The following is a 12,940-nucleotide window of genomic DNA, read 5'->3' as shown; positions in this document are numbered from 1 at the left end:
CAGCCTGGAGTCTCAGGACATAAATAGAAACTGCATTTACTATTAAAATTAAACCAGCAAGCCTGGGAGTTATTAGAAAAGTAAAAGCCAAGCCTGCAGCATGGTTGTGCAGGCAGCTCTGGGAGCCTGCATCAAATCCTAGGGATGCAGGCATTGCATTTCCTGCACAGAAACTGCAGGAATGCTGAGTGCCTGCATCCCTGGAATTGCCCTGCATCCCTGGAATTCTCCCCATCCCAGCTTCACAGACACTGCTGAAAGCATGATCAGGAACTCTTAGTCTGCAGTGAGAGAATCAAATCCCCCTGAATAAACCATCTGCAACTTTTCATGCATAACACAGGGGTGAGGGTTTCCTGGCAGGGGGGAGATTTTTCTTTGCTCAAGTCTGGAAGAGAATTCCTATCATAAAAGAGGAACAGCATCAACAAAAAACCCCAAGAGGAAAATGCTGACACATGCTGGAAAAGCCACTGGAGAGAAAAATTACCTTAGTGATGATGTTTCTGCAGCACTTGGGGGAGAATAAATGCAGCAAGAACTGCCACCCCCTCCTGTAATTCAGATTTTGAGGGCATTCACCACACCTCGAGGGGACTGCATTAAATGTTCCATTAGTTCAGCTCTGACCACTCTTGGGCTGGGAAAATTCAAGAAAACCCAATGAAACAGTGTCAAGTCTGAGCAGAGTTTTTTGGAGCATCTTTAAAAGTCTGGAGACTTCTCAAACTTTTAGCTTGCCCTGGATTTGGAGACATGGAAATATATTGAAAGAGAAAACCAAATTACTGTCATCATTTTGGAGATGAATCCTACCTGAGATACATGATACTGGGAAAGAAAGCAACCAGAAATCAGCAGGAAAATGAAAGAGTGAAGGGCAGGGCTGGAAGACAGGGACTTAAATGTTGGGATCTCCAATTAGATCACCTGTATTCCATTCAAAATTAAATATGGTGGCCACATTCTCCATGTTAACTGTTGGGATCCCCATTTAGATCACCTGCATTCCATTCAAAAGTCATTATGGTGGCCATGTTCTCCAACTTAAATGTTGGAATCTCCATTTAGATCACCTGCATTCCATTCAAAATTAATTACAGTGGCTATATTCTCCATGTTAAATGTTGGAATCCCATTTAGATCACCTGTATTCCATTCAAAAGTCATTATGGTGGCCACATTCTCCATGTTAAATGTTGGAATTTCCATTTAGATCACCTGTATTCCATTCAAAAGTCATTATGGTGGCCACATTCTCCATCTTAAATGTTGTGATCTCCGTTTAAAACACCTGCACTCCATTCACTCTTCAGCTCCAGCTGCATGATATAAACAATAAGCTTTAAATATAGTTTTATATTCAGCTCAGAAAAAAATCAATAAAGCATTTCCCAAGTTGGTGCCACTTCTGGTAAAATTAAGCTTAAAAATGGAGCTGAAAATTTAAAAATGTTGCTCGGTATCACCTGCAAATCACACGACAGCTGAACACCATTTCAGATAAATGGTTCTGACACCAAAGACAGAGCTGGGTAAAATCTACCCAAAAAGATAACGATCCCTGATGGCTGCCCTGATAACAGACACAGAGCTGCACAAACCCCTGACAGCTCCAGCAGCAGAGATGTCCTTCCCTGTGCCCGCCTCACCTCCCATCCATCACCAGCAGCATCTCACCTATACAGCCCTGGGAAGTGACAGATTCGTGTCTGCTCCTTGAAGCAGTGACACTCACACTGCAAAGGCTCCCGGTGAGTCTGACACACTGATCTGTCACCCCTCCAGCTCCCAGCTGGAAGTGGGGGCTCTTCCCACAGCTCCCACCAAAGCCAAATCAGGTTTGCACTTGGGGGAATGGCTTCCCAGCGCCAGAGGACAGGGATGGGTGGGATTTTGGGAAAGAATTGTGAGGGTGGGCAGGCTCTGGCACAGAATTCCCAGAGCAGCCGGGGCTGCCCCTGGATCCCTGGCAGTGCCCAAGGCCAGGCTGGAGCAGCCTGGGACAGTGGGAGGTGTCCCTGCCGTGGCAGGAGTGGCACTGGATGGCATTTGAAGCTCCTTCCAACCCAAACCATCCTGGGGATTTTTCATTCTTGCAGGTGAAATCCAAAGTCTGAGCATCTCTCGTGCTCCGTCCCCTGCCCCGCTTTGTGTGCACGTCCCTGGATTATGCCCCAGCCTGAAGAAGCCCTGATCAGACAGGAAGAATTCATGTGAGGAATAAAAAAACCCAAAAGCAAATAGATCAAACTCCCCAATAAAAGAACACACACACCCCCAACAAGCCATTAACCACCTCCCTTCTTTGTTTGGGACCATTTAAGTAATCCAGATAGAAATCCAGTAAATTATAGGGGCACCTCCAAAATACAGAATGAATGCTCAAGAGAAGTGAAAAAAAAAAAACATCAAAATGAGATTTAAAACAAATAAAACCTGGAAAAAATTGCTGTCCAGTGACTCCTCGTTCCCCATTTAGTTTCTTGGTGCCAATTCCCAGCTGCCCTCCAAGTCTGGCCCTTTCCCCTCCCAGGCTCCTCATGCAAACCTCATCTCCATCAATCCAGGGCCGAGCTCTCTAAGCCTCTGGCCTTGCAAGGCAGCAATTTTCTCACAAATAATCCTTCCAGTTTCATTATTTTTTCATTATTCTAGTACAGGAAATGGCTCAGAACAAAACTGAAGGCTTCCAGTCAGATATTTTTTGTTCTGTTCACCACCAAGCACACCATTGCTCTGGCTGGGTAATAGAATTGTAATATCCATCAGAAGCTTCTAAAAGCTTCTAAAACACTGCAGAACTGCCTTTTTTTCCCCTATTAAAAGGGAATGATGTGATTGTATTTGATACAGAGATATGACAGACGTCCCAGTATTTTTCTGATTCCAAGAGTTTCTGGAGCAACAGCTCGTGGGGCTCTCTGACAACAGCAGCTGAAAAAATCCTTTCATTTCCACCTCGAGCCCCTGCTGAGGAGCCTGGTGCTGCACATCCACTCTCAGCAGAGGTACAGCCATCCTTCTCAAAGACTAGGCTGGGGAAAAAGGGGATTTCCCTCTGGAATAAACACGGGGGTGGCATTTCCATCATCCTGTTGTCACAAAAAGCAGGATCCAAGTGGTGAAACACGACCAGAGCCACACGTCACGCAGAGGCCCTGAGCAGAGGCAAGGTGCCATCTGCTTTGATGTTATTTTAGAAATAATAACCCAGACTAATTTTCTTAGTAATTAAAAAAGGTGGAAGATCAATGGGTTTGTGCTGTTGTTCTCAAGAAAGACCCATGTGATCAATAAATGCCAAATTACAGGATTTTAATTTTTTTTTTAATGTATTTTGAGGAAATAGTGTCCAAGGCCAGGTTGGATGGGGCTTGGAGCAGCCTGGGATAGAGGAAGGTGTCCCTGCCCACAGCAGGGGGTGGAATGGATGATTTTAAGGCTCCTTCCCACCCAAACTATTCCACGATTTAATGTAAAAATTCCAAGTGTGTAATGATGCCCCTGCCCATCTTACACTGAATATTAAACTCTGTTATTTGGAGAAATATTTCCATTCTCAGCTGTGAGACAACTCAGAGAGATTCATTTGCCTCCAATAATTAAACTGCCCCACTGCTGCACACTTCAGGCAGGAAAAGGTTGAAGCACCAAGAAACAGCCAGGGAATTCTTCCCTAACTTTCATCTAATGTCTGTTTTTTTCCTTCTGAATCAAAACATCCATTTCATTACTGGGACATGATTAAACTTTGGTTTTTTCCTATCTGAAAACCCAGTAATCACCACCTGAGCATCCCAGCTGTCAATGACAACAGCCTCCAGCTCTGATCTGCAGGAACTGAACAATTAGTAATTAATTAGAACAAAGCTGAGTAGTACAACACAAGAGTTATTAGAGAAACAAAAATTAGGGTTGGGCCTCCTGCTATGTGTGAGCACAGCAAGCTCACGGTTTCTTCAGCAAGTTCACAGAAAACTTCCCTTAAAAATGTGAGTTTTTTCCTTTTCTCCTTGATGTGACAGCATAAAACTTCTGTCCCCAAAAATACCCCTGTTCTCCACACCTCTGCAGGATGACAGGACGCCTTGTGACAGGCAGAGCTTCTGCCTTGCCCAGTCCTCTGCTCCTTTGCACTCAGTTCTCTCTCTGGAAAAAAAACTTCTGCCCCCAAAACAAACCTCTGATCATCCTTGATATCTGGAAAATGCTTCACAGAGAGTAAAGTTTGATGAAACTGTTAATTTGATTTTCATCCTTTGTTCACGGAGAGTAAAAACTAAAGGAGAGTAAAAACTGAACTGTCCTTGAATTTGATTTTCCTCCTCACAAATTCTTTACTAACACCACCTAAAGGCACACCCTGTGTGACAAAGAGGGAAGGAACAGGGAGGATGGAGTCCCCAGCTGATATCCCAGTTTTTGGCTGCTGTGATTGTGCAGAAGGAACAGGGATTTTGCACACACACCAATCACCACTGCTTGTCCAAAGCACAAGCAGCAGCCTCGGGGGTCTCTGGGGATGGGCAGGTAACAGGAGCAGGGCAGAGAGAGGCTGGCAGGCAGCTGCAAGGGAGTTCAAGTGGAAAAAAACTAAAATACACCCCAGAGAGGACCTTTGCAGCCACTTTAGTGCATTAGAGATGCCACTTACAATCGTGAGAACAGCAGAAAACAAGAAGTCTCTGTGCACAGCGTGGAGAAATTATTGACAGAGTGGCATGAGTAATGAGAAATGTTCCTGTCCGTGGTGCTTTTGAGCGTTAAGGAAATCTGAATTGTTACAGCCAAAAAACCACCAAAATATTAATGAAAAACTAATGAAAGGTATATCAGTCCAACATCAGATCTGCTCCCTTCCTTTACACTAATTCCCATTAAAATATAAACAATCAAACCAGTGACAAGCTGAAACTGTGCCATAAACACGGAATAAAGCACAAAAAATCCCTGCCAATTCATTGGGTCCTGTAACCTTGGAGATCTCCAAACCTGCTGCTGATGGAGAGGACTAAGATGAAGATTAAAAAAAGGAGTAGTTCTCAGATAAACACATATTTAGGTCAATGACTTCCCCTCCTTCCCCAAAGTCTGTGCCACTGACTCCAAAGCCAGGAATCCCTCTGGGGTGGAGCTGCTGCATCTTTGGAGAATGTGGATCATCAGATCAGGCAGCCAAGGGCAGGAATGATTTGGTTCTGATGGCTCTGCTGAAGAACTGCAGCAGGGCTTTTCCTTCTTCACTCACACAGAAATATAAACAGCAACCTTCAATACTGAAATAGGCTTTCTGGCCAGCGATGAGATTTGAAAACCCAAAAGGAAACAGAATCATAAAATGGTTTGGGCTGGAGGGGTGTTAAGGATTACCTGGATCCACCCCTGCCATGGCAGGGACACCTCCCACTGTCCCAGGTGCTCCAGCCCCAGTGTCCAGCCTGGCCTTGGGCACTGCCAGGGATGCAGGGGCAGCCCCAGCTGCTCTGGGCACCCTGTGCCAGGGCTGCCCATTTCTTCCCAATATCTCACCTAAATTTCCCCTCTTCCATCTTGAACCCATTACTCCTTGTCCCATCCCTACAGTTCCTGATGCAAACTCTCTCCCTGGCTCCTCGTGTTCCCTTCAGACCCCGGCAGGTGCTGGGAGGTCTCCACAGAACCTTCTCCTCTCCAGGCTGAGCAGCACGATCCACATTACTCACTGCTGCTCAAAGCCACATTTGTGCCACAAATGTTGTGTTTGGGACACATGATTTGGCCAAGGGACCTCACAGCTGTGGAAACACTCCCATAAAACCAGGAGATAACTGCACAACCCTTTCCAGGTTCACACTCTCTGCATAATCAGAGGAGTTTCATCTCTTTTAAGCCTCTTTCCAAAATGCTGTTTTGTCACCTCTTACTTTTAACCATTCAATGTTTATCCTATGAAGTTACACCTCCCTAAAGAATAAAAATTGTGCCAAAAGGTGCAAATTGTCTGAAATGCATCAATCTATTGACAAGAAAGCCAGGAAGAGCCATCAGGAATATCTGCATACACACAGCCAAAACTGAAATGCCAAATCATTTCTGCAAGAGCTCCTGTTAAAAAAAAAAAAAGAGGTTTAAAGCACCAATGTGGGACACAGGGCTAAAGCCAGATCTCCATGAAGTCAGCCCTGCTTTCCCAAGCCAGTCCTAGAGCAGATTTCAACGTGCAGGGACATCCCTGCAGGCAGGATTCCTCCCCAAAAGCAGGATTTAGCACGTTCCCATTGGGATTCTCCAGGTTCCTGCAGGTCCAGCTCTTCCAGATTCACCAGCCCCCTCCCAGTTTGCTGCTGGGGCCCTGCTCCAGTGGCCAGGCTCAGGATCCCACGGGATTTTGAGCAGGGTAGGAGAACAGCTTGGAAAACGTATGTACAACCTCCAAACCTCCAAATGACTTCCACTGCTGCCCACACACTCCGTAGCCAGATTCAGCAGCTCAGAAACTCGAGCAGAGGGAGCTTTTCTTGCCCCAAAGAAGAGGAGAGAATGATAAATTAAATACCAGCACTATATTTAGAAAATAAACTCCTTCCGCTGCAGTTCTAATTCGCCGAGTGTCACAACATTTTGAGTTTCCTTGGAAATATTATCTGCAGGGGGAAAAAACACATTTAAACACGGCACATTCTCACTCACATTTCCAGCTGCAGCAGAGGACAGCTCAAAAACACGTCCCAGGAAAACGTGGCACGAGGATTCAGTGTCAGCCACTGCTCCTGCCCCTGGGCTGCAGCAGCCCTGCATCCCTGACGCTCCATCCACACATTTCCCAACTCCCACCTTTTACTATTCCTAGCCCCACTAAGCTGACAGATTTTGGGTTGAGGTTGGTTTATTTGCATTATGAAAGGAAAAAAAGAAATGTTTTTCTCTTCAGAGAGCAGCAGAGTGAAGGTTGGGAGATGCTGAATGGCCTCCTTTGATGTGAGAGGTTTACACTTGACCTTCTGTTTTCCTTCCTGGATATTTATATCCCGTTGGCTCCGACAGCTGAATTACAATGAGATGCACACACTGACCTGCTCAAGTGAAGCTTCCATCCCTCTCCTAAAAGTGAATCCATGGCGCTTGGTTCCAACAGTTTTGGGGAGATGAATGACTAATTTTCAGCTTAATTTAGCTCTCTTGGCATTTGAGCAGCTAAATAGATTATTCCAAGCAAAAATTTATCACTTCACTAATTCCAGCGCCATCGCCTCAGAAGGCGGGGATTAGTGGTTCAAAGCCACAAAATTAATCCCAAAAAATTCCTCCTTGTGAGGGTGGGCAGCCCTGGCACAGAGTGCCCAGAGCAGCTGGGGCTGCCCCTGGATCCCTGGCAGTGCCCCAGGCCAGGCTGGAGCAGCCTGGGACAGTGGAAGGTGTTGGAATGGGATGGGCTTTGAGGGGTTTAAGGTCCCTTCCAACCCAAACCAGGCTGGGATTCCCAGATTCCATCCAGAGCAGCAATGTTTTGACCCAACATCAAAACAAAACCGTGAAAAGACATCAAAGCAACCCCTGGAAATGGAGAACATTCCCGTGTCATTCCCAAAACACACAAATGGATCTGAAAGTAGAACTTTATGGGTCATTTCTTCCTCAAAATGAAAACTACTTAGCAAACAGCAAATTTTCTATGTAAGTAACTGTCAAAGCACACTGTCGTGATGCCTCGGCACTCATTTCTGAGACATTTCCAGGATTTTTAGTTGTCTTTCTACTGCTATAATCTTTAATTCCCTTTAATCAACACGAAGTATATTGTTTAGCTGAAAGTAAGCCAACTTTTATTTGGTAATAAAGCAGATTACATACAAGAGAAGCAAGGCAGCAAGGAAAGACGGGGAAAAGGAAGAGATTCCATTTGAAACGAGGACAAAAACTTTGATTCAGGGAATCTGCTGCTTTCCAAGGAAACTGAACCTTGGAGCATCCTGTCTTAATGGGATAATCCCAGATCCTGGGGACTCCACTGCAAACTCTCAGAGAATTCCCAGAAATGCTCAGGATCAGCTGGAAATGGTCTGGTTTGATGTTAACCATGTGGTCATTGGGAACAGGAAAAACCAATATTTTACATCCATTTGCATTACAGAGTAGCTCTGCAGCCCACACAGGGTGAATATCTTGTACTCAAATTATTTCATTGCAACCACATTGAAATTGCTTCATTATATTATTTTAATTGTGAGTAACTTCAGGGAAATCTATAAAACTGAAAATGAAATAAAAATATAAAATTCTGCAGCAGGGCAGAATTTTTGAATGGATCTGAAATGCCTCAAAAACAGCAAAAAAAACCCCCAAACAATAGTGATTTCCTACATTCAACATTTCCATCAACTTTAAGAAAAGACTGGAGCCCCTGGCAATGGAAGAGCTAAGCCTGTAATACTTTTCCCTTCTTGTAAACCCAAGGATTACAATCCCTTCCCATGCCTGTGATTAATGCAGCTAATACAGCCAATACATATTTATTGGAATTCTCCATGCAAACCCAGCAAAGCCCTCAGAAATTGAAGCCAAAAAGCATTAAAATGATCTTTAAGTCTTCTTTAGGGCTGATTCATGTATTTTATAGGGGCATCACTAATGTGATAATCCCAGATTCTGGGGACTGCACTGCAAACTCACAGAGAATTCCCAGAAGTGCTGAGGATCAGCTGGGAACATTCTGGTTTCATGTTAACTTGGGTCAAAATGTCATTTCAAACCCTGTTCATACTGGAAAGCGTCCTCGGGGAGCTGCTCATTCCAACGTGCCACAACCTCAGGTCACACACAGCACCCAGGGACTTCCACTGGAAGCGTGGCCAGGGATCTTCCCCATCCCCTGGGGAAGGGAATGACCCTGCCCTGCAGTGGGAATGCAGGGCAGAGCCACAGGGACTGCTGGTGCAAAACCAGAGAGGCTTTAGTTCATGGAATCATGGAATCATAAAGGCTGGAAAAGCCCTCTGAGATCATCAAACCCAACCTCACCCCTGCCCCGTGTCCCCAAGTGCCACATCCACATGGATTTTGAATCCCTCCAGGGATGGGGACTCCAGCACTGCCAGGGGCAGCTGTGCCAGGCCTGGACAAACCTTTCCAGGAGGAAATTGTTCCCAAATATTCACCCTGAGCTGCCCTGGCCCAGCCTGAGGCCGTTCCCTCTGCTCCTGTCCCTGTTCCCTGGACCAGAGCCCGACCCCCCCGGCTGTCCCCTCCTGGCAGGAGCTGTGCAGAGCCACAAGGGCCCCCCTGAGCTTCCTTTGCTCCAGGTCATTGGGGATCATCCCAAAATTCCATTTCTGAGCATTGCTGAGGTTGGAAAAGCCCTCCAAGATCACCAGGTTCACCCCCAGCACTGCCAAGGCCACCACTGCCCCGTGTCCCCAAGTGCCACCTCCACACATCTTTTAATTCCCTCCTGGGATGGAAACTCCCCCACTGCCATCTAGCAGCTCTTAAAAGGAGAGGTTTCAATGATCAGAATGATGAAATTCAATACTCATTTTATCTACAGATTCATGAAAAAAACCCGAATCCTCCCCTTTGTCAGGAAGGAAAGGCACAGGGAGCTGACTGATCTCTCTGTCAGGTTATTGCCATGGATAAACAAACTGAGGAAAACCACCACAGCTTTCAAGAGTTAATCGTGGGGAGAAAGGGGTAGAGGTCAGGGCTTTGCTGCCAATTCCAACTTCTTCATCTTCTGAAAGGCAGGTTTAATCAAATGTATGTAATTTACATATAGTTCTTGAAAAGAGCTCAATGCTAAGGTTACACTCAAGTAAAAATTCATGTGTTTTCCTGAGTCACGATTGTTCCTTATCTTCCTGAACTCACAGTAAACCTTGGAAACTCTTTTTAGACACTACAGCAAAAGCAGAACTTCCCAAATCATGTCGAGGGCTAAAAATATTTCAGCAAGTTCCCTCAAAGTCCAAAGGGTCTGTGAGAAAAGTACTTTTCCCACAGACAAATTCACAATATCTACCATTTGTAACTAGTTGATAGTTACTTCTAAAGAGCACAGGTGGGAAACTCCACATCAAGTCCTCAAATAAAATACAAATGCAGTTGTGGAAGGGTAAAAATCATGGAATAGGTTGGGTTGGGAGGGATCTCAGAGCTCATCCTGCCACGGGCAGGGATGATTCCACCATCCCAGGTTGCTCCAAGCCCCAGTGTCCAACCTGGCCTTGGACAATCCTCTTAGATCTGAATTCTGGTGCTTTGATACTTTGGAAAGTTTTACTGGAGCTTTACAGGTCTTTCATACCTAAAAAGGTCTGGATGTGGGTTTGAATGACCACAAGGAATAGTTCCCCACTTGCACAGGACTCGCCCCTCTTAAAACAAATAAAAGTACATAAAAATAAATCAAGTAAATCAAAATCATGGTCTAGCTTACCAAGCAAACTTGACTTGCCATTAGAAATTCTAATACACCCCCCCAGCTCTCCATTCCACACTGCTGGGCTTGGCTAAGCAGAAGCCATGTGAAATAGGTGTTATTAAAATGCCATATGCAGCATCAGATGGTATTTCCTTACACAGTTCAGTTTCTCAGCTCTGGAGGAAAAGAAATGGTAATTCTATGCAAAATAAGCTGTGAGTCACCAGCACGCTGCTTTTGCAATTAGCGAATTCCTCGTTTTTATTTACATGGGTTTGAGTTCCCTTAGTTTAAAAACGTCCTGATTCAAGGAACACCAAAACCAATTTCAGAGATTTGTGAGTAAAGAAATAGAGAGAACTGCTACCATGAGGACTGGCCAAGGAGCTCAGTATTAACAGTAGGAATTTCACATGGAGGAAATTATGGGATGCACGGATATTTCCTCCAGAGTTGTAAAATACACCCCAGAAACCTTCGACTTCCAAGAGGCCTGTTCACCACAGTGCCCTTCAACCACAGCCCTGAGGGGGCTGGGCAGCCTGGAAACAAAAATCACCGAATGGAGCTGCCTCCTTGCCTTGTACTGATCACAGCGAGAAGAAAAGAGGTCACGTCAATCCAGCTGAAGCTGGTTAAAAGTGTGTTTTTGGGTTATCCTGCACATCAGCACTGTCAGCACGATGAGCAGACGCCTGGCTGGGCTTTGGCACAACCCCCCCTTTGCTCCTGACTCCTGCACCTCAGACAGGTCATTAAACATCAGCCAGGTAGCACAGCACTAATCCAAATAACCCATCCATACATTATGAATTTACTATATAAGCAGATAATCACGGCTGTAACAAATGGTATTGGAAAAATCCTGAAGGAGCTGAAGGAGAAGCAGGGAAAGAGGAATTCTGCCTGCAGACAAAGCTCTTGGGGCTGCCACAGCCCCTCCTGAATACCCAGAGCCCACAGGAGCTGGTTGGTTTGGAACATGAAGGTTTTCTTCTGCAAGCCAAGCTGACAGCAAACATATGCTCAAAGTGCTGCTGCAGCAGCCAGTGAAGCCTGGTTACTTTGTAGCAATAAATATTAAATAACTACAGATGTTAAATCAATATTTTGAAATTAGATCACCAGAATTGTATCAAATAATATTTTATAACATCATATTTTAAATAATGAATAAATATTCTGGGTTTTTACTTCAATTGGGCACAGACTGGGTTTGAATAAGTGCCTTCATCAATGAGCATCACATGGATATCACAGGTGCTTTTCTGAAGGAGACAAATGCTGTACAAGGTTATCATCATCAATAAACCACCTGAAAGGTCGATATCTGCTGATTTACAATGCCAAGGTTTCTTCCTGACCCCACAGAGCGAGAGCAAATAAAAATGCAAGGTTCTGCTTCCTGCAGACCTTGTTTGCACCATTCCACCCCACCTGGGCTATTCCTGTGCATGCCGTTCCCCTTTCCATCCCAAATTCGCCCATCAGCTGCAAACCTTGCAGGTCTGCAGCTGAATACACTCAATTACTGCTGCAGCTCGACCTGGCAAGCAAACAGGAGAGGCTTTTCTTTATCTTCCTGCTCCATTCCAGCCCGGGCTCAGCTGGGGCTGATATTTGCTGCCCTCATTTCTGTGGTGTCATCCTCCCAACCAGTCAAGCAACCTCAAGCCATTCTGAAAAGTTTTACCTGGACAAAACCAGCAAAATTCCTTAAACCAGGAATAATTTGTGGATGAGCCATAGTACAGCAGAGCCAAGGAAAAGCTTCAGCCCAGGCACAAGATGGTCTAGGCAGAAAAGGACCTTAAAGACCGTCCGGTCTGTCCATTCTGCAGTTCAGACAGAAGAGAATTCATCAGGGAAAATATTCATCTGCCTATCACGAGTGATGGTTTCTCGTTTCAACTCAGACCTTGCCACCTAGGCAGTAATCCCCCAAAAGCTGACACTTAGAGAGAAACATCTCAGTTTTGGGATGGGAAGAAGTGTTCACCAGAATAGCTGCAAGAGCTCAAAAACGCTGCGTTCTCCACTTGTGTGGAAAAAATACAAGAAGTGAAGAAAAACCTCCTCGGAACAGCGTGACCCTGCTGGAGAAAAGGGCTGCTGTGCTTTCCCACCGGTGCCTGGAACAGACAAAAGTGGAAGCTGATGACTAAAGGAACAGCTAAAAATACCCCAAGTAGTCTGGATCTGAGAGTTGTGTGCCCTCACTGCAATTAGCAAATTGCATATTCAGTTTCACTGACACTAATGAGTGCAGCCGAGTTCATCTACACCTCAATTAACTTCGAGAGACGCTTCTTTTGCACAAATAATGGCAATTCCTCCTTGCCTTTGCACAGTCCCTCCTTCTGCCTGACCCCTCGGGCAGTAAATCACTGCCTCGCTTGCTTCAAATAGGGTTTGGAGGGATTAAATGGCTGAAAGAAAAGAGAAAAATGCACTTCCAACACAGGGAGGTGGGAGAAGGAAATCTTGCACTGGATGGGAGCAGATGGATGCCAGCAGGCTTTGGGATACAGCCCTAAT

At 45.3% G+C, this 12,940-nt stretch overlaps 1 protein-coding gene across 6 annotated transcripts in view; it reads right to left on the bottom strand.

The window, feature by feature from the left end:
- PTPRE (protein tyrosine phosphatase receptor type E) overlaps positions 1 to 12,940 on the bottom strand; it is a 94,468-nt gene that overhangs the window by 49,502 nt on the left and 32,026 nt on the right. Inside the window, exon 1 of one of the 6 annotated variants that reach the window (XM_038140535.1) lies at positions 6,673 to 7,246. The exons of 4 other annotated variants lie outside the window; for them this stretch is intronic. In XM_038140535.1, the coding sequence (XP_037996463.1) occupies positions 6,673 to 6,878 (206 nt within the window). In that variant the 5' untranslated portion in view covers positions 6,879 to 7,246. Of the gene's footprint in view, positions 1 to 2,439; positions 2,461 to 6,672; positions 7,247 to 12,940 lie in introns of those variants that run through there. One more of the 6 variants, XM_038140545.1, reaches the window with a different exon arrangement.

Source organism: Motacilla alba, chromosome 6, assembly GCF_015832195.1.
Source record: "Motacilla alba alba isolate MOTALB_02 chromosome 6, Motacilla_alba_V1.0_pri, whole genome shotgun sequence".
In the NCBI taxonomy this organism is placed as follows: Eukaryota; Metazoa; Chordata; class Aves; order Passeriformes; family Motacillidae; genus Motacilla; species Motacilla alba.
The sequence above is the reverse complement of the archived record's forward strand: the minus strand, read 5'-3'. Positions and strand labels throughout refer to the sequence as shown.